Here is a 22,374-nt window from a genome sequence, read left to right on the forward strand (position 1 = left end):
ATAGAAAGACACTTCTATTGATTTGTATCAAATGGAAAACACCTATGTAATTGGTTCTTATATTTGAAATTGTTTTAAGTACAGTCTTAAGACGTTATAAGCCAATCAAAGAGCTGTATTAGCATCTTAAGACATCTCAGGACGTCCTTAAAATTAGAATATAAATATATATCATAAATATCGGCTATAGGTTATTTTAAGATCGTTTGAAGTACAATGTAAGAATATTCTTCTATATTAATATATCAATTCTTACACTGATTTTAAGATACTATATAATAACATCGTAAGATTACATATATTGAAGACAGTATTAATGCTAAGTTCATTCTTTTCAACTAAACCTCTTTCATTATTTATCTTTCCTCCTTTTCCTCTTTTTCATCGTGAAGAAAAAAGGAGGAAAATTGGAGTAAGATGGAGCAATAAGCGCCATCAGCTGTTTTCATCATAAATGATTTGAGGCTGACGTCCCATAAGCGGAAATTTACAGCGAAACGGAACAGCGAGACCAATCACAATTGTAGAAAAGAAAGCAGAGTAATGACTGCCAATGACCGTAGAGTTGTGATTGGTCGCGCTGTTCCGTTCCGTTGTAAATTTTCTCTCATGACGCCAGCTTGAATCGTCATGACACATGATCGTGACAAATGATCGGCGGGAAGGGGTCGCATGTTGCGTGCGGGAAAAATTCGCGCATTCCCGCGAGATCGAGGTAATCAATTGTGATAACAGAGTCGTGGTGATTATTTTCGCGCGTAGTTCCGCGGATATAACATATAACACCACCGAACATATAATACCGTAATGGCGACGCCGACCAACAGCGACTGTAACCTCGTCGACGAGTTCGAAGAATCATTTCAGGTAAAACGAGCATTTTACATTGCTCCGTATTATTGTTGAATGTACCGCATATTATTATTCGTGTCGATATAATCGAGGAATATTTTGCCGATGATGACATTTCTTTGTAAAAGTGGCATACCGAATGTAAAACTCAAAGTAGAATTGTCACAATAAATTGCTCTATTATTGGCATATCTTATTGTCATTATTATCGTTACAAAAAAATTTTTAAGTAGAAATTGTATTTTTATCTGAAATATATATGTGGTTATAAGTAGGTTTATCATAACGATGCGGAAAAATAATTGTATATGTAGGGCGTCCAAGAATAACCGCTAAATATTTTGTGTACTTGTAGAACGGATAATCGGATTAAACGAGTCGAAAAATCCTCTTTTCATAATAGTTAACAAGATATTAATTATTAAAATCGTCGAAAATTGTCGAAAAATGGTTTTCAAATATTTTTTATTCAAGTACTATCAACTTTATCGAAAAATAGCGACAAAAATTATTGATTTTCTTAAAGTTCTGAGAATTTTTTCAGAATTTTTTAGTACCGTATTTTCTTATGTTGATAAAAGTTGCCAATATGAAAATGTAGTATCAAAAAGTTAATAAAAAGTTCTGAAAAAATTCTTAGTGCTCTATCTATAGAAGAAAATTAACAATTTCTGCTCTTGCTGGTTTTCTATAAAATTAATAGTATTTGAATAAAAAATTATTGAATATCAATATTCGGCGATTTTTAGTAATTGTCTTGTTAACTATTACGAATTGCAAAATGGTAGAGTACTTTTCTACTCAGCCCACTCTAGCACACGAAATATTTGGCGGTTATTTTGGGACACCCTGTATATGAATTTCTTTTAATTTTAACTACTAAAGACTTTAACTATTATTTGATTCTAAATTTGTTTCCAAACATTCAACACTGCTGAAATGTTTTGGAATATCAAAACAAGTTATATTATTGAATGTTAATTATTGTTTTTCAGCAATGTTTAAGTATATTGACAAAAGACGAGGGATTGGGCAACAGTGGAACCGGTGCGTCTGGTGGTTTGACAGTGGATAAAGATGAAGGTCGCGCGGAAATAGAACAGGCTACCATGAGATTTATAGATTTGGCCAGGCAGATGGAAGCTTACTTTTTACAAAAGAGATTTCTCTTATCTGCGCTGAAACCCGAGATGTTAGTTAAGGAAGAAATCAATGAACTAAAACTGGAGTTGGCACGTAAAGAAGAACTGATAAAAAGACATAACGACAAGATTGCTGTCTGGCAAAATATGTTGTCGGATTTGCAGGGATGGGCGCAGTCACCTGCTCAAGGCCCAGCGCCCAGTGGTAATATGAGACTAATTTAATAATGATAATTACAACGGATTCAATGGGTAATAATACTGATATTAATGCCAATAGGATTACCCAATGGAAATCAAAGCGGACAGAATCAGCAGGCTACAGGTGGCAGTGGTAACGCTTCAATGCAGCAACAACAGCAAATACTACAACATCAGCAGCAATTACAACAGCAATTACAGCAGCAACAACAGCAGCAGCAGCATCCACAATTGCAGCAACAATTGCAGCAGCAAATGCAACATCCATTGCAATCACAGGTATTTAAGTGATGCCAAAGTTAAAATTTTCCTATTCTTCAGGTAGATTGTTATTAAATTGAAAGTAAGCTTTTTTAATAATTAAAAGAAAAGTGAAGAAGAAAAAGTGTGTGAGAAAGAAGCGATTGATAGTACGATTGAAGAGTGAAACTAATGAAAATTATATAAATGAAGATTATAATGTAGAATTTCCTATGATGGAATTTCCTTCGTCGACAAGCAATTTTTTTCGTGTAATCTAAATCCATAAATTGTTCGTATAATTTATTTATCTTCTCTTTTTAACGAGGTTTTATGTTAAATCTGTTTTTGTATTATGCAGTCATATTTATATTACGGGACTAGCTTTTATTTCTCTAGCTTTTTTATAATAATATATATCATAATTATATTTATTGTGATATATAATATAAATAGTGTATTACAATGCATATATTTGTATACATTTATATGTATTTATGACATAGTTAAAGTGTTAACTCATGAAATCTATACATTTACTGTAGTCTACTGTAGTCAATGTACACATCAGATCTATTCAATTTTAGCTTTGGAGCGAAAATGCAAAGCCATTAACGTAAAAAAATTCAATGTGGGTAAGATTTTGAATCGAGAAATGTAAAGTGTTAAACACGTGTCTGAACAACGCTTATAAACACTTTACAAAATCTTATCTACTTTGAATTTTTTGCATCGAGCAATCAATTCAGCTTTGCAACTAAAATTGAATAGGCCTGATATACATTTACTAAAGTTAACACTTAATACTTTAACTGTGACATCTGACATGTACATATAAATAGAAGAATTTCTGTTATTCATATCTGAGATGTGTGATTGTTTAAATGTATGAATACGTTTGTGCAAAAGAAAATGCATGTGTGAAGAATAGCATATCAAAATATTATGTTACTAAGTAAACATATATTCTTTCTTTCTTTTTGATCATGATGGAAGGATTACATGGTGCTCAGTTTGCAAGCGTCTCTCTTTCTCTCTCTCTCTCTCTCTCTCTCTCTCTCTCTCTTTCTCCCTCTCCCCCCCCCCTCTCCCTCTCTAATTCTCTGTCTTACACAGTGATCGTTCGTAAATCTAGTTTAGCCAACCTTAGTTGTTGTCTTCGTCGCACGGACATTATTTAGGTTCGGTCTCTTTTTATAACGTACTACTTGATACTATCAATGTTTGTTCACATCGCATCCTACCTTACTCACTTTAACGCGTTCGTAGGAGCAATAAGAATTGTAAGAATTGAATTTTAGAAATATATGCTCAAAATATCTATACTTTTTTAAATATCTAAATTTATATATATATATTGGGTCACCTAAAAAGTATCCGCGGTACTTTGTCACTAGATATATGACCATCAACACACATCTAGTGACAAAAAACCGCGGATACTTTTTAGATGACCCAATATATATGAATTCTGAAATATTGTACGTAAGAGTCGTATAAAAAAATTTGAGATATTTTCTGAACAGTTACAAAATGATACAGAAATTCTAAAAATTCAAAATTTTTTAATATGTAAATTATAAAATAGTATAAGATTTGTATAATGTTCTATAATTTTCTAATTGTATATATATGAATTTTATATATAATTATATTGTGATGTCAATATATCTGTATATAATTATATATAAAACCTTTTTCTTTGGATAAAAATGAACAAATTAATACATAAATATAAATAAATAAATAGGTACAGTTTGTACCAATAATACTTACAACGTATAATCTTCAGGGTACTTACGGAATTATTCCGTTTTTCCTAGAAAACATAATAGAAATCTAAGGAATAATTGAATAATTCAAATAGGAATCTATTTCGAATAATGTCGTAATACGTATTCTAATAAACTCTTAAAACGTTTGACATTTGTTTAACAGAGTTGCTCCGCTTGCTATTGCAGAGAGAAAAGGACACATAACATCTGACGAAGGTGTACAGAGATCAGTTGTAGCAATATTATTTATTTCTTTTCGCAGTTGGCTAAGCCTGGATTTACAAACGATACTTCGACTAGAGAGAAATCTGAGAGAGAATATGACGACTCAAAACCCGTAACCACAAAATGCGGCCACGCATTATTGCCTTCTGACAAAGTAGATGTAAACTACATAGCAACGTCCACTTTTCTTAGGGTTCATCGTTCATTTTTCAAGACTAGAGATGAGAAATCGATATTTGGTAACATGATGTAGCACGATTATATGAATCAAATATCGATTTATCACCTTGAAAAATGGACGATGTACATGTAAAATGATCCTCATGTCCTCTCTCAGGTTTCTCTCTGCTTTGATTGGCAAAAGGAGCGTGGTTTACCTAAATTGAGCACATCATGTCAATTCCTTCCACCATGTTTTTGACGACTGAGGCTGTGGTCTCGCTACAAATGCTTTGAAGCGTTTGATGGACCAATTAGAAGAAAGAATTTTAACCAATTAAGACTGACCAATTAAAAAACGCTCCAAAGCGTTTGCAATATCGTGTTGACTATATCCTGAGACTACGGTCCACTTGATGCTACAAATGCTTCGAAGCATTTTCTGATTGGTTAATTAGTAAAATTCTTTCTTCCTATTGGTCAGTCGAAGTATTTGAAGCGCCAAGTGGACCACACCCTGAAACTACTCACTTTGAAACGTTAGATAATTTTTTTTGAAATAATCGCTGAGGAGACAAAACAGATAGTTTCACTACGTGCGCGTGATAATTATAATGCTGTGTGTAATACCAGTGCCTTATACAATTTCTACACGAACAAAGAAATATATTGTACAAAAGAGATTAATAAATTAAATTGCTTTTCTTATAATTAACTACGATATAAAAGTATATACAAAAACAGAAATTTTCATTAGGAAAATGGAATTAATTATATGTACAAACTGTTGTAGAACGGTGCCAAAATAATGAACGATAATGTACAAAGTAATAAAAAAAAAAGAAAAAAAAACAACATGTAATAAATCTGTTAATAGCAAGAATAAAATTTAAGAATATTCATGATTGATATACTTCATATTAATAAGACCTAGTGATCACCTTTACATTTGACATCATTTCGTAAGAAAGATTCATATTTGAAAATTAGACATTTATATAGAGACGTAACGAAACTATAAACATATAGATGAATATATAGTTTTTCAGTCTTTTTTTTAAAAATATTTTTTTCTTATGAGTAACATTTATTCGCATCATATTTCTGTATTCATTCAGAAAAAATATACATATGTACATAAGAGGCTCACTCTTTTGCATGTAGATATTGTATGCATGCGCATCAAATAATGTTACGTAAATTGCATTGTAATTACGAAAATAGGTAGCAAAACATTGTTACTTGTAAATAACTATCGTCGAGCTTTTTCTAATAAATAATAGTTTAATACGTATATGTTTGAATGAAAATATACAGTGTACACATGATGAATTTTCGATATTTTAAAATAATGCAAAATAAAAACGAACACATATTTCTGTTTTTACTGTAAAAAGCAACAAAAAGTTTCTTGCAAAAAATTACCAAACTTTTATATGAACGTCTAATGTAATACGAAGGAATTTGAGTCGGAATTCCTTTTCATTTCAAGTGTACCGCAGCATGCCATGATGCCAATGACAGTCACAATTCGATTGCGCAAAACGTTTATTTTGTTATATTTAAATAAGTAAAAAGGAAAAAGGGGCTACGAGCCTAAAACATAAATTGACAAACTGTATAAATAGTTAAAAAAGAAAATAAAACTATGTCATAAAATTAAAAACGTAAATTATAATTTGACAATCAGAAGGTAAACAAAACAAACTTTTCGATCCTTGTTAGATCATTTTCAATGTGACAAATAAATTAACAATGATAATTAACAATAGAATTGTAACGTAGATAAAAACATAACAAATCAAGTAAAATTCGCATTTGGACGCAAAATTAACTAAAACTCTAAAATTAATTAAAACTCGCTCCAAATTGAGAGGAAATCAAACAAACGATTATATTGAGTCATCTAAAAAGTATCCGCGGTTTTTAGATGACCCAATAGTTGACAAATGTGCTCCTCCGAACCGTGTGTGTGTATAAGGACGAACATGTTTCTGTTAGCAAGTATAAATTATAATAATAAACGATATAATTATAATAATTAACGATGGAAGTAAATAAAAATAATAAGAGAAGTACAAATCGCAAACAATAAAAAGAAAGGTACAAAACAAATCGTAAATAATAAGTCAAAATTAAAAGAAGGAGGCAAAAATTACCTTAGATATTATAAGACAAACACATAAGAAATAATAATGATAGAAAGAGTAAAATGCCGACATTCATTGTATATGTATGATGAGTTTAGAACAAATAAATTTATAATAAGTACCTTATGTGTGTGTCAAAATGATGTATTGTCGATTAGGCAATGCAATTGGAATCGAAATTGATTATCTCTCTAGGAAGCTAAGATATAAAGTACGACATATAAAGACAAGAAGGTTGAAATGGAAAACTAGAAAGGGAAGGGGGAAAAAATAAAAAGGAAAGAATAAAGTGGAAGGGAGAGAAAGTAGGGAGAGAAGAGAAGGATAGGAAAGAGAAAGCAGTCAAGAAGGAGAAAGAGATTGAATGATCTGTGAATAAGTATCGGGTAAAGATTCGGTATCATTTTGCCTATTAAGGCTTTGTTTCTGTCTTTTAATATGAATCATTTCAGACACCAATCTCTTATTGTAAGAAGATTCGCAGTCCAAAATTCTCACATCATTCCATTTGAAATTATGATCAAAATTGATTCGATGATCAGTTATGACAGTAGGAGAACCTGTATTCTTTTTGATATCAGAGATATGTTCGTGTAGTCTCGTGCTCAATTTTCTCTTTGTCTGACCAACATAACTCGCCTCACAATCATCACATGAGATCTTGTAGACAACATTCTGATTGGATAGGAAATTAAGCTTGTTTTTTCCTCTCTTTATGAAGCTTTTTAAAGTGTTAGGAATAAGTGTTAGAAAAGGCCAATTTACAATGAAACATACTAGAAATTGGAAACTTTCGGAAATAGATTTAACATAAGGAATCGTAAAATATTTGTCTTTATTACGTGAATAGTGTGTAGTATCTTTGTTATATTTATGAAACTTTAATCTGCGTTCTATTGTAGAGAAAATAAAGGAAAGAGGATAACAGTTATTTAAGAAAATATGAATAGCATCTATCAAATTTTTTTCTTGGAATAGTGGATGTGATAATAGGATAATTTTGTCAATAAAACTGATGATGGTGACCTTTTTTATGGCACAGAGGATGATTTGAAATTAAGAAACCTTGTTATATTTAACTTGTAAGTTTCAATGAAAGAGAAAATAAATATCGGATCATTTTTCTTTCTCAGTAAAAACACTGCACTCTAACAATTATCTGAACATGCTAAAATTGTATTTCCACAAATTACACACTTACATCCGAATTACACACTTACATCGTATTCTAACATGATGGAGCTCCATCATTGGAGCTTACAAGTCTATTAAATATTAAGTACAACTTTTTTAGTTTACTTCACCAAGATACCGATCGTGAATATTTTGTACAATCAAATTGTGATTACATTTGTGACATGTTGCAGCGCATTTAGCATGAAATGGAATCAATATCCTTCATGTCACTAAAATATTCATGTGAAAGTTTGATAATTTTTTGTAAATAACTTTTATTTGTTCTTCACAATCAAAATATCCAGAAGTATGTATTTGTATGCATTTCTTTCGACATTAAAAAATATTCATTGTGTACACTTTGTATACATGCCGTGTACACCTTTTTTTTTCTCTTTACACATCTATATGATAAATAGTAATATAGAGCATTTAAATCTTAAATTTGCAAATAACTCATAAGAAAAGCATTATAGCATATATTGGTGTAGTAAAAAGAAATCCATTATTTTTCCAATAGATGGCTTTAGTAGTCTGTATCTCGTCTACAGATTACTAAAGCCATCTATTGGAAAAATAATGAATTTTTTTTTACTACACCTAATATATTGCAATCTAGGAGATACTTACGTTATTTTGACTCATAAATAGATGTTGCGACAAAATAAATATCTTTGTTCATAGCAAAAAAAAAAGAAAGAAATATTATTGTGCTTTCTTTTATTTTCCTCGCCTATTTATTATTATTCTTAGACAAATCTGACTTTGATCATTGTGCGTGTCTATCTTTTTGAACGTATGTGTGCATATGAAATATATTATTAAATATCTATTTTATGAAGTATAATGGAGTAATCCATACAATTCTTTTCTATGATATTATATCAGAGACTGAGACATAAACATTAAATGAAAGCTTATTATTTTCGCTGTACTGCATCTTCCTGCTGCCCTCATATATGTCTCATGGGAAACATCATCGTTGTGTATCGGTCCTCACGATACATCCTCATTTGATGTGACTTTGCAGGTGCAACAGGGTTCTGGTGGCCCGCCTACATCAGGTCTTCAGGGGGTTGGTGTGCCAGTCAATCAACAGGGCATGTTCATGACACAAGGTGGTGTAGGTGGCAGAGCTACCGGGTTCCCGGTCGGCGGTATGGGTAGTAGCGCCTTGCAGGGGCCCCTGGCCTACTTGGAAAAGACAACGAGCAACATAGGGATGCCAGAGAGGCGGAGTTGACGCGGAAGGGGGAGGGGCCGGGGCCGGGGTCGTGGAAGAGGCCGAGGTAGAGGAAGAGGCGGTGGTGGCAGCGGCCTACCTCCGCCGCCACCGCTTCTCGATCCCTCAGACCCGTCGTCCTACGCTGCTGCTGCCGCAGTCGCAGCTGCTGCGGCGGCGCCCCTTCCCTCTCCGCAACAGCAGCCTCCTCCGCCTTGCACATAATACGTGTGGCATTTTTAATTTCTTCTTCTGGAAGACAGAGACTATGTTTATTTCCAAGATCAAGCACATTTAGGTTGTTATGAGGTTGTGTTCGATGTCGCATTGTTGATTTGAATGTACTGTATCAATGGTGATGATAGTGATGACAATGCTGATAATTAAAGTGCAGTTGATACGTTACTGTTATATTGTGAAAATAGACACAACAATGCATACAAATATCATATAATTTATGAGCTTACTAAGGTCTACATAGTAAACGCGTTTTAACAGTGCCAGTTTTATTGTGATTCAACTTCGAATTGACATTACGACTATATGAACATTCTTTCGTACTTCTTCTGAAATTATTCTGTACGCTAAAGACAGATTTTGTATTCTTTGTACTAGTCGTAGAAATGGTAAGACGGGGGCGAGCTTATGTGGAAAATGTAAAATTGCGACGTAGAGTGACAAAAGTATGATAATATGTTGCAACTGAGCGGCAATAAATTGTACATAATAACGAGATTATGTGAGATGTGAGCAACATGATACTTTTACTCGTACGTTAAGGATAAGGATAAGGATAAGCATAAAGATAAGGATAAGGATATCTTCCTATTTCTTTATACTATATCGTTAGTTTATATTCTCTGAGATCGCCGACACTTTTATAATAAACTGCGTTCATCGCTTCTACAGTGCCTTTGGACACCTATCAAATGTACTGTTCGTGCGATATCAATAAAATGTTCATACTAGTGCATCGTGCAAAATCAAATGTGTAATATGAATATTACGTTTGTTGATCGCACTAATATAAGCATTTCTGTCCTGAATATTTACGTACAAATTCCAAATTTTTATCCATGTTTACATAAATTCTTTAAAGTATAACACACTCCGTGTGTTTGTAACCGTAAAGTACACTTATTAAATAGCATTAGATAGCATTAATATACGTAAAGCGAATTTTAAGATGTAGTTAAGATTTAAAAAAAAAATCTTAAATATATAATATCTTAATTATATTAATAATTTTATTTTTTTATTGATATATTTTTAGTGTTTATTTTTAGTTATTTGATTAATAATTTGTACCTGTATAAGTACTGTAATTTATATTACAGTACTTATAAGTACCTACGCGATGTGTCCTATGAATGCACAAAGTATAATAATAATTGTATATCGAGATACATTGTAGAATAATCAAATTTTAGTTTAAATAAGCAGTTAATATTTATGCATAATTAAAACAATTATTTTGGAAATTATTTAAAAGGTATTAGTTTTTTTACAATTATTTGTTTATATAGTTACAATGTAGATATGTACTGAAAACATTGTACAAGATAGGAATTTTGCGTGTTTTTTTAAGTCATGTGATAAAAAAGAAATATTTTATATGTGAATTGTCGCTTTAATATGATAATATAAAAACAAGTCTATTTTTCCTATCAATAGGCAATTTTTATATATCGTCTTTTACAATCTCAGGACAGAAAATGCTTATATTACTAGCTATTTTTTAAATCTGATGTATTCATATACAACATATGCAACTCTTTCATCCTGTACAATATTATATTGTATGCACTGTAGTATACATGTAGTTAATACAAATGTTAATTATATACATATACAGAGCACGCTTCCTTATTTTCACTATTCCAGCTAATTTAAATCCTGATAATTTAGATCCTGATTATAATAAGGTCTTCGAGAATATTTACCAAAAGAAAAACTCATTGTCAGCTTTAACATACAAAAGCAATTTGACTGTACAAAATTGTAAAAGAGTTGTACAAAACTTATTTTCAAAACCGTTTTATAATCGAATGTGATAATCGCATGTATAAAATGGGATGATCAGTTTCAATTTGTAATGAAAACTGATATTTTATATAGGGGAATAGTGTCTAATAGAAAAATCCTTTTTCCGGATGTTTTTTTTAAATGGGATGGAAAATCCAGTATTGTGAATTTATAAAAAGCTATTAGAATTTATTCGAAACTATTAGGTGTTGGAATTAATTCGTAGCGTTTTTTAATGAAAGAATGTTATTTATTTCACATGAGCATTAAAAAATACATTAATGAAAGTACTTCCCATCACTTGTAAAACGCTACGAATTAATTCCAACACCTAATATATACTTTTAGTTTACTAATAAAAACAATTTGATAGGTTTTATAAATATTCGTATGTGTTAAAATGCAACGAATATATAATCATTAAATTATTACGTGATACACATAGAATGTGTCTGGAGATGTCTTGGACAAATGTGAAAATTGTTTTTAAAATGAGCAACTTTCATATGTAAATGATTAAGTATTCTATTTCATTTCTTTTCCACTGCATGTATACATTACTTTTACGGGTTATATATTTTAATCGTATAAGAAGTGGTAACTTAAAAGATGTAGGCACTGCCTAATATGGCGAGGTTTAATAATTTTGATTCAAAGATTAAAGGATTGCGTGTAATCGTCGAATATTTCACAACAATCTATCAGATAGAACCTTTAATAATCTACAGATAGAAACTATTAGATAATTATTCGAGATATATCATCTTATATATGATGTAACAAATATATCAAGAATTATATATACGTATAACTTTGATTAACAAATTTATTGTTTTCTAATATTCTAATAGTAATGACAAAGTTTCACATCATGCAAAAATTACTTTACTAGCACTTGTTATTGTATCGTAAATTTTATTAAAAGATTCAAGTTTCAGCTTATTTAATATTCAGACTGTTGATAAACTAAAGATAATTTCCAAACCGCGTTAAAGCACACACATTCAACTTGCATTATTTTTAATCTTAAACTCTCGTAGAAACCTGACCAATAAGTCTGGTTTTATCTATCTAGTAAGATATTAGATTTAAAAAATGCTGTTACTGACCTGCGGCAAGTTGTTTATGCGTTTTATCATTCTGAATCTTATTACTTCGAGTCTGAATGGATCACCTATAATCCTCTCCATATTAGGCATAATTCCCCTATATATACCTATATATATGTATATTTCTATATACATATTCTTCTGTGTAAACTTTTACATATATGTATATAAAATTACAAGGACACGTTTGACGTGTAAGAGTTACGTAAAATGACCACCTGTAGACTGTTTAACAGAGCGCTTGTAGGAATTGTATAAGCGTACGTGTCGGACGCCCGGTCATTCCAGCCGGGATATACGGTAATTCGTCGTGGGCGGGACCCATGACACCAGCTATGTCCAGATGCATCCACGGCATATCCTTGGTGATAAACTCCCTCAAAAATGCAGCGGCAGTACAAGAGCCACCACCCTTGCACTTCGCGATGTTATTTATATCAGCACCTTTGACTTTTTCTGAAAATTATCGGGACATTTAATAACAGGACAGTGATCCGGAGATAATAATGAATATATAAAGAAAGAAGTTTCTAAAATAGAATTATAAAATAGATAACGTAACGCATGCATAAATTCTTTGAATCACTCACTTGTTACTTCATCCGTGAAATGTTGCCACAGAGGTAATCTCCATACTCGATCGCCGGTTACCGTGCCAGCATTTCTCAGAGTTTCGTAAAGGTTGCCGTCATTAGTAAATACTCCAGTCGCGGAATTCGACAAGGAGATTCTCATGGCACCAGTCAACGTAGCGATATCCAAGATAAATCTATATTTAAATTAAAGACACTTATTTATTTATAATTGTTTTCGATAATTTCTCTACCGAAAATATTGATAAAATATGATACGATAATATATTAATAATATAGGAAATATATTTTTGCTAAAATTAGAATCCAAGAGATATAATTCTCTTATATTAATTCTAAATATCAAGATCAATACAATTTAGTTTCAAGCAAACCTTGGGTTAAACTGTTCAGCGTAGCACAGCGCATCGGCGAGAATCAGCCTGCCTTCTGCGTCGGTGTTGTCCACGAGGATGGTCTTGCCGTTCATCGCCCGCACTAGATCTCCCGGTTTCGTAGCATGTCCGGACGGTAGATTCTCCGTGAGCGGGATCAGTCCGACGATATTTTTTTTCAATTTGAGCTCCGCTGCGGCTCGGATGGTAGCAGCCACACAAGCGGCGCCGCTCATATCTGCGCGCATCTCATCCATCTCCGATGACGGCTGTGAGAAATCGTTTACCTTTAAATCTCATTTTCTCGTTAATTATTTTTAGAAATAGAGAAAGATCGATTTACCTTAAGGCTAATGCCACCAGCATCGAAAGTGACTCCCTTGCCAACTAATGTTATTGGTGACTCGTTCGGATTCTCGGCGCCCTTGTAATTGATCTCGAGGAATTTGGGTGGTTCGATGCTACCGCGTGCCACACTAAGAAACGAGCCCATCTTCTTCTGCTCGGCCCAGCTTTTGTCATGTACCTGTACGTCAACCCCGAGATGTGTCAAAACCTCAAAGACCTGTTGCGAAAATATTGTTGGTGTCATCAGATTTGCGGGCGTGTCCGAGAGCTCGCGAGCCCAGTTTTGTGCCTGAGCTTTGATAATGCCAACTCGCCATTCTGCCCTTAAAGAATAATAAATTATTAGTTTTGTATTCTTAAACGAAATCTACATTTTTCAATTTTAATGAATGTTTTTTTATAAACATAAAGAAATATTACTTACTCTCCTTCTTCTCCGTATAGCGAGATCTTTGGTAATTTCTTTTTTTTCTCTTCATTTTTATAACCTTGATAAAGCCATGTGGATAAACCAGCTCCTTCAGCGGCAGCTTCCGCGTCTCCTAGCGTTTCTAACTTGATATCCTTTATCTCGACGTCATCTAGTGCACGGCATCCCGCTAGAAAATAAAATTAAAACTTTAATAGAATATATAATATTTTATAATATAATTTTCTTTTTAATGATTTTCCTTTAAAACCTGTTTAAAAAATCGCTAAACCATCCTGTATACTATAAACAACTGTAATTACATTATAATCTTAAACGCACAAAATAAATTAATATCATTTAATAAGATAACGTTTTAATAAGATAATGTTTTGAAATTGTTTCAATTTAGTATATGTATATGTTGGTGTGTGTGTGTGTGTGTGTGTGTGTGTGTGTGTGTGTGTAGCTTAAAGTACTATCTAAAGAGATTTGAGTAACAAAGTGAAATGACTATATTTGCATGATACATAATTTGAATACTAAAGATTACCTGCTGCGGCAACACGTACACTTTCCTTCCCTTCATGAAGCTCCTCAAGTTTGTTAATAGCAAGACCTTGTTTTCCCAGTCCAACTACCGCGACTCCGGAGTAATCTGTTTCATCCAAACCCCAAAACACTCTAGCATGACCTTTAGGGATCTTTGGTCCTGCTCTGTAGCGCAAACATTCGTTCGAAGTTAGTGAAAAAATTTTGACCGTAACAATTTGAGGAAAGATATGCGATAATAACGCATTTAATAGACAGAAATATTCAGACACAAATTCATAAATTTATTAATTACAATAGAATCTAGGCATTCTTTTGACATTCATCATGTATGGTATATTTGCAATTTTAAAATATACTCTAAAAATATACTATTCTTTATTCTAGAATATTCTTTTTTTCATTCAGTTATACATTATACATCGGTACATTTACAATTACTCACTTCGGAAAGTATAGCTACACATTAATTCACAACTGCTGTTTTTCTGAGCTATAGTATCAGTGTAGATACATTACGTTATGGAACTGTTTCACATTCAGTTCTCACTAACACTGTTGAAACGAGCATTACAACTTATTTAGCGGCTTAAGATATAATATACAATGAAATCTGTTGATAAACTTCATAAATTGTTTTATATACAATAATGCTACAAGTAGTAATGTGACTTTGTCATGGGGTTTACTTGGCATAGTAGTATAGTAACACAATATAATAAAAAATAAATTTACATATAATTAGATGTTCACAAATATAAAAAATAATAGATTCATTAATATTATAACAAGAGCAATTTTATAAAAAAAAAAGATTAAAATGTACTCACTGTTCCATCAATTCACATTCCGAAAATTTATGTGAACGTTATATAATTTTTACCACAATATATTTAATTCCTCTATTTATTCTTTGTACAATTTCTTTTTTAAAATAATGTTTATATTATTTAAAACAATAATTTACTTTGTTTTAATTCTGTTTTTCGATTATTCAATGTTTCAATTAGGCTAATGTAATATTACAAACTTTTTAACAGCAAAATCAAACACAAAGATGATAATATAATTAATAAAAAATTTAATATTTAGTAAAGAAATATCATAAGTCAGTTTCAATAAAAATATGTGTTATCTATATATATATTATCAGTGCAAAAAATATTTGAGATGTTGATTACTTCTTATCACGTCTCTGTTTACAAGATTGTGCAATCACATTGTGATACCACCAAGTCAGTTTAAGCTAAAAATTTTGTTAAAACAATTGCGAAAACAATTTTTTAATATTTCCATCACGCGGCAGCGAAAATATCGATATTTCGGTATTTAAAATATCGATATTACAATTATTATTGATTTCTAAGAAAATACAGGTACGATTTGTATACGATTGCCAGTCGAAGTTACATATGTGTATCAGATTTATATTATATTTCAATATGCGTATTAATTTTGATAATTTCCGATATTTGAATTTTTTCCAATCTTTAAAAACTTAAGGCTCCCTATATATATTAATAGAAATATTTTTTAATAAAACAATATTTACATTTATAGAATACATGTGTAAAATATATCGAATACTCTCCTTTTATTTCGGAATAGAATAAAATCCGTAATAATTATGGAACATAAGAATTTTCGATATATTTTACAAATCTATTCTAGCGATAGCAAATATTTTATTAAGGAATATATTTTAGTATAGTTTGCAAGAATTTTCTTTATGTATTTTTTTTTCGCTTTTGACATCTAAGATGGCTGCAGTGAGTAGGCAGGAGCCTTAAACAAGTGCATTTCAGATTTATTATGAAAATTCTGTAAAAAAAATTGTGCCATTATCTCAAACATGTTTATCATCTTTAAGTTTGCGTTAAGAATAGATTATAGATTAAGATGTTAAAATAATCATTATTCGAACATTAAGAAGCGTTATTGGAAAATCACTCTCGAACACACGCATACACTGCTGTAAATTTTTGCAGGTTCGAACTGCTGCTTCCAAAAGTATTGTACTTATTGTGCTAAGTGCCATTCTCACATCACACGAGCATATTTAAAAATATATATGTATGTATGTGTGTATATATGTATATCTGCACAAAATACAATTCAGCAAGCGTGCAATTATGGTATCTCCGATAAATGTTAAGTATCGATAACGTAAAATTACGAAAGATCATCGTATAAGTCATACGCAGGAATATTTTTTGAATATGTTATAACAATGCAAAACCTTTTATCATTATGATTCAGTCTGTTGAGATAGAATTACACCTAAATTAGATTAGAAAATAGATTCAAGATACGAAAATGTAATAATTAACAGTACTGATTTTCCTAATCGTACAGTATAATGCACACATGTATAATTTAGAATTGTATATATAGCATAAATTCAGAATTATACACATAGCATACAGTTCAGAGAAAATATTTGTGCTCTCTGATACATTGAGCATGGATCAATCAAAGATCTCCATTTGCAATAGTTTTATTAACCAATAATGCATCATTTAATATCATTTCCATCCGATCTATAGATTACTTCAATAGTAGAAATTTTCACACTACGCGTTATTATTATAATTACGCTATTTAGAATGATTCTGTTATTTCTCGTTGTTATTCACGCTTAAAATAATCACAAGAGAGATACCATAAAATAAAAAGGGTCTAAGTACGCGGGTTAAAAATACAAAAACACAAAACAACAGATTTGATAAATTCTTTACTTGAAGTAGAATTTTTATCTTATTTATTTCTAATTTGGTTCTACCTTCTTTATTATTTAGACCCGTTTTAATTTATAGTAATCGAATATGCGTTTTTCACTCACAATCAGTTAAGTTCAATTGCTTTTCCCTAATTGTCTCAAATCAGTTCTAATATTTTGATAATTCCTTGAGAATTAGCGGCTACTACGACATTAGACATCTGTCTCCAACACACCGCGGATACAAACTCGTTCAGATCTTCCTCTCTTCTGTCTTGCACCTCCAATATACTTCGAACGGCATCGAATTTGTACGAGAATAACTGCTTCGTTAGTCCTTTGTAATACACGTACAGTGCATTATTTTCTGATCCGCAGGCCACGTAATCACCATCAGTGGCGAGTCCGACAAAGTTTTTCTCATTCACATGCCCAACAAACGACCGTAAACAAAGCGGATTATTTATATTCCACATCTTCAATTGAGAGTCCGTACTGGCTGATACAATTTCCTCCTTATTGATAAACTTGACATAGGAGACGGCTTTGCGGTGACCTTTGAATATGCACAGTGCTTCCTTCATGTTGCGTAAATCGTAATAATGTACGCAGTGATCTGCAGAGCCGAATGCCAGGTGACATGAGCTGCGTGGATTAAATTTCACGCAGCATACGTTTGCTTTCGCTTCTAACGACGCCACGGAATAATCGGTATTCAATGCCCACAACTTGACTCGGGCATCGTCAGAGCCGGACGCGATCAATCTAGTGTCCACGTCATTGAAATCGACAGACCAACACCTCTTCTCGTGCTCCTGGAACGCCTTTGTCCTTTGACCGGTCATCGCGTCCCATACCGTCACAGTGCCTTCATAATCCGAAGATGCAAGCATTCCTTTGTGAAAGGAATTCCAAGAAACGCAAGAAATCTTAGAGCTAGAAACCATCTCGACGCAGGGATAATGAATGTCGACAGTGTCACGGATAACCGCACCGTAATCGAATACTTTGATACGTTTGGTAACACCGGCGATTGCGAAGAATTCATTATCCTTATCGAACTCGATACTGGACACGATGGTTGAGTTATTGAAGAGATCCGATGAATAGTTGAGGGTGGCCAGTGGACGAAGGGAATTGTACCTCGAGAATTTGACGAGATTTTCGCGAAAGACATCTAGACCGGAACTCGTACTGTGCATGCCGCCGTGCTGTTGAACTTCGCTCTGAGACTGTGTTTTCTGACCGAGTAACAGTTCCTTGCCGCGAGAGTCAAAATAACATTGAACGAAATCGTCGAAATGAGCGTGTAGCCTCTTTCTACGTATGGCTAGCGTTGATCCACCGGGCTGACTGACATTTGGATTGGTGAAAGTATCAGTGGCCTTCTCACTAGGTTTTATCATATTTGAGTCTATTATATCTATAAGGCCGAGCATCTCTCGCCTAATGGCTGATACTTGTGCGGTATCGTTCTCACTCGCCTTCTTGACGTCCTCTACTCGCGGACACTTGCTCTGAACATCCTTCAGAATGTTTTCCACTTCCTCCATGTCCTTCTTGATCAATGCCACTTCTTTTTGCAATTGATTCTTTTGCTCTTCCTTTTGCTGCAGCAAGTGTTTGAGAAACTCGTGTAAAAGCTTATTTTGCGCCGTACAAGTCTCTGCCTCGAGCAGATGCTTTCGTTGAGTCAGCACCTCCAACATCACATTTACGTCGGGTAGAGTAAGATTGGCACTCTCCGCTGCCACAATGCTTCTCAATCCATCAGATGCCGGTACCGATGAATCGTTACCCGCCGCTCTGTGCCTACTATTGTCCGCGTAAGAGCCTAGCTGAGCGAGACCTTTGGTTCTCGTTTTATACTTGGAAACTAGCTCGTCCAACAGAAAATTCGGGAAAATGTCCTGTTCGCTCAACGTGAAACTGCATTTTGGGCAACGGTCCTTAATCTCTAAACATTTTACAATACAATGATGACAAAATGTGTGTCCGCAACGTGTGATATACGCCGTGTCGATAAGATCAAAGCAAATTGGACACATGTAATCATTGCTCTTATCTTCTAATATGCCAGTCATCCTCTGTAGCACGTTTGTAGATGGATGAGGCTTATTAAATTTACCGCTACCATCGCCTAATCCACCACTGCTCCCTGCGCTGCTATCATTCCCCATATTACTGTCGCCAGGAGTCGACATTACTAATATTACTCTACTTGATTCTTGTGTCAGTCTTGAAGCAGTGATGGTTAATTAACTCAACGATTTAACAGCTTAAAATCTCCTATTTCAATTTCGTCTGACGTCGCATTGAAAAGAATGTATCATAAATCAGGCAGTATTATATTCTTATTTATAAAGCGCAGCGTGTTTCTAGGATATCCTTGTGCGGAGCAAGTTGCGCTTCATATCATGCGTATAATACCGTCTCTCACTCTAGTCACTCCTGAAACAATGAAAATAATGCCAGTGAGCTCGTGTTGCGCAAGACTATCATTGAAAAATTCAAAATTTTCAATTAACAGAAATGATACTTCATATATGACAATTTTAAGATAACAAAGGGAAAGCACTTTTCAATGTCAGATAAAGCTCAGGCAGCATTATAACAATTGTTTCAGGCTGGAAATATGAATAAAATATTTAAACATATTGTTATATCGTATGATCAAACGAAAGTGAAACAACAATTTGGAAGTGCAATGCTGTAATGAGGGCAGGGACTTTCTTGTACGCGTCATGATACTATAACTTTGTATACACGCTTGTTAAATAAAGTATGTGTTAAATAAAGTATGTATATACATGAGGAACATAGATTAACCTTGTTAAGAGAAGGAAGGGTTCAATATGGAGAAAGAAAAAAGGTATTTGAAGAGTATTTGAGAGGTATTTGAGAGAGATTCAATGCGTCGAGTCAACATTTGTGTCCAAATAGTCAAGGCAGAGTAGTCTGGCAAGTACAATATATTCTACAACAGTGACGCACAAGGGATACAGCCTTGTTAGATAACAAAATAATATAATAATCTATAACACAGAACGACGCTCTGCGGCGTGATGCCGTTTCTAAAATCGCGCGGATGCACAAAAGAGATTTTACAGCGATGATAAGTAGCGGACATTGAGACTTACAGCAGAATGTTTTTCAGCAACTTGCCGTTAACCAGCTCATTGTACTTGGCCGCCGTAGGGGTGAGCACGACGTTGTCCTCGCTCTCAGTTTCGTATACACCCAATACCAATCCCGTCTGCGGAAAAAAGGGATAAATATGTCAGGTGAAGCGGGCGATAATAAGACAAGATTGTCGACGAATAAATATATCTGAGAATACGGAATATCGAGTTGGCGTCGACATTTGATTGTTGACGTCGACAGGAAAGAATTTAGATAAGACGCCCAAGATATGTTTGCACTTGCACATGACGACAAATTGCATCATGCTTGTCCGAATTTTTCGAGATTCCACGAGAATTTCGCGTCTCATCGTTTTGAAGAACGAACGTGCCGTTTTTTAATCAACGAGGAAGAATCGCGCGATATTACCTTCATGATCGATACGTTGGTGAACAGACGCAAGTGCGAATTTCCGTACTGTAATGCTCCAGTCCTGATAAAAGACAATGCCATAATTCGTTCCCAAGAGCATTAGGTGTGATACATATATACCCCCATCATGAAGGCCGCACACGACGGCGACGACGAAACGACGATTCTGATAGGCTGGATTTAATCTCCGAAACGTTGGCGCCACGCGATGTAAACCAATGTAAACCGCGCGAATTATGAATGCGAAAGACTGTTCGTTCTTCGATGATAATAGACGACTTCCCAAGTAGAACAAGTCATTATGATATTATAATGATGTCAAAATGACTCTAAAATGATCATTAAAAGTTTTATTTTTCAACCATTTTCGATTCATTTTAATGTCATTTTTACGTTATTGTGATTTGTTGTTCTGTTTGAATTTATATACAAAAATATTTTTTTATCTTATATAAAAATCTGTGGAGCGTACTCTTCTAAGCTTTTTTTACCATCTTTTTGTTTTATGCTTCAAAGAGAAAAACTTAACACAAAGGCTGATCCATTATCTTGTCCTTGATTAACATTAAACAAGTCATTAATGTTAAACAAGGATAACATGATGAATTTGAGGCATCGGAGGCATCTGAGCAATGTTTCCGAACGCAGCCAAAATAATTGTATCGTACGTTGAGCCAAAAAATAATTTGTAAAAAATAAAATATTTTAATGTAAAAATATATTTTGAAAGCTTCCTTTTTTTTTGCTAGACGTAATCATGCTTATATTTGTTCTAAATGTACTATTCGGTCCAAAATAAAAAGCTCGGAATATTTTTCTTAGCGAAAAATATCTAGATCACGTTTTGTGAACGAAATTTTGAACATTTCAAAGAATCGCTGTAAAAACAAAATATTGTATAGTATACATGTTTATATTTTCAAAACTGAATTCGTCTAAACTTTCTAATTTTTAAATGATAATTAAAACAATTTTCACAAAAAATTTTCCCATGCACATAATTAGTGTAATTTATACTATATAAATCAAAGTATTAAATGCTAAATTTTCATTATATTTGTAAAATAAATTAGATATTTTATATTGCAACTTTTTTATACATATGTAAGTATTATAATATAAATATATTACAATAAATACAAATATATGTACAGTAAATATAGGGAGCTTTGTTACATAACTTAGCAATTTTAACAACTTTTAATAACTTAGCATTAATTTTTCAAGACACAAACATTGTCTCTCTTTCTCTCTTTCAATGAAAATTTCTTGTCTTGTTTTGAAGAACAAACGCACCGCATTAATCGATAATTTATCTTCCTATCCTTGCCTATTTTCAACCATCTGCTTCCTTTGTATTTTCCTTTCCCTTTTCCAATGCTTTCTTCAGCTTGTCATCATTGTCTTGTTTCTCGATATTATTCTTTATCTTCTATCGATTTTTCTTCTGTTTCTGTTTCTTCAATTTTCGTTTCTTCTCTATTTGATCTTTCCCAGCCATCGTCAGACGAAGATCTATTTGTAAATGATTACTGTCTGACATATCTG

General features: G+C 33.0%; 3 protein-coding genes across 3 annotated transcripts; 1 reads left to right on the forward strand and 2 right to left on the reverse strand.

Moving 5' to 3' along the window:
* Window positions 1-604: 604 nt before the first annotated feature.
* On the forward strand, window positions 605-10,749 carry MED28 (mediator complex subunit 28). Its single transcript, XM_011070746.2, has 4 exons — window positions 605-867; window positions 1,848-2,199; window positions 2,275-2,474; window positions 8,951-10,749. The coding sequence occupies exons 1-4, from the start codon at window positions 808-810 to the stop codon at window positions 9,161-9,163; spliced, it is 825 nt and encodes a 274-aa protein (XP_011069048.1). The 5' UTR covers window positions 605-807; the 3' UTR covers window positions 9,164-10,749.
* Window positions 9,526-20,984, reverse strand: LOC105154933 (cytosol aminopeptidase). The gene is made up of 8 exons (XM_011070745.2): window positions 20,824-20,984; window positions 20,412-20,527; window positions 14,554-14,717; window positions 14,016-14,190; window positions 13,587-13,914; window positions 13,244-13,512; window positions 12,867-13,045; window positions 9,526-12,732 (listed from the first exon to the last, which is right to left on the reverse strand). Exons 1-8 carry the CDS (start codon window positions 20,905-20,907, stop codon window positions 12,506-12,508), a joined length of 1,542 nt encoding a protein of 513 aa, XP_011069047.1. The 5' UTR covers window positions 20,908-20,984; the 3' UTR covers window positions 9,526-12,505.
* Window positions 14,816-19,716, reverse strand: LOC105154932 (E3 ubiquitin-protein ligase COP1-like). The gene has a single exon (XM_011070744.2). The coding sequence runs from the start codon at window positions 19,473-19,475 to the stop codon at window positions 17,430-17,432; it is 2,046 nt and encodes a 681-aa protein (XP_011069046.1). The 5' UTR covers window positions 19,476-19,716; the 3' UTR covers window positions 14,816-17,429.
* Window positions 20,985-22,374: the final 1,390 nt, after the last annotated feature.

This window comes from Acromyrmex echinatior, chromosome 1 (genome assembly GCF_024713525.1).
Source record: "Acromyrmex echinatior isolate Ae372 chromosome 1, ASM2471352v2, whole genome shotgun sequence".
Taxonomy (NCBI): Eukaryota; Metazoa; Arthropoda; class Insecta; order Hymenoptera; family Formicidae; genus Acromyrmex; species Acromyrmex echinatior.

Bases quoted from the DNA above. Each gene is read 5' to 3' on its own strand.
- MED28 (XM_011070746.2), top strand. From the start codon at position 808: ATGGCGACGCCGACCAACAGCGACTGTAACCTCGTCGACGAGTTCGAA. The intron at 868-1,847 runs GTAAAACGAGCA...ATTGTTTTTCAG, and splicing joins AGTTCGAAGAATCATTTCAG to CAATGTTTAAGTATATTGAC. The intron at 2,475-8,950 runs GTATTTAAGTGA...GTGACTTTGCAG, and splicing joins AACATCCATTGCAATCACAG to GTGCAACAGGGTTCTGGTGG.
- LOC105154933 (XM_011070745.2), bottom strand. From the start codon at position 20,907: ATGGCATTGTCTTTTATCAGGACTGGAGCATTACAGTACGGAAATTCG. The intron at 14,191-14,553 runs GTAATCTTTAGT...TTTATTTTCTAG, and splicing joins TGTACGTGTTGCCGCAGCAG to CGGGATGCCGTGCACTAGAT. The intron at 13,513-13,586 runs GTAAATCGATCT...GATTTCTCACAG, and splicing joins CTGGTGGCATTAGCCTTAAG to CCGTCATCGGAGATGGATGA.
- LOC105154932 (XM_011070744.2), bottom strand. From the start codon at position 19,475: ATGTCGACTCCTGGCGACAGTAATATGGGGAATGATAGCAGCGCAGGG.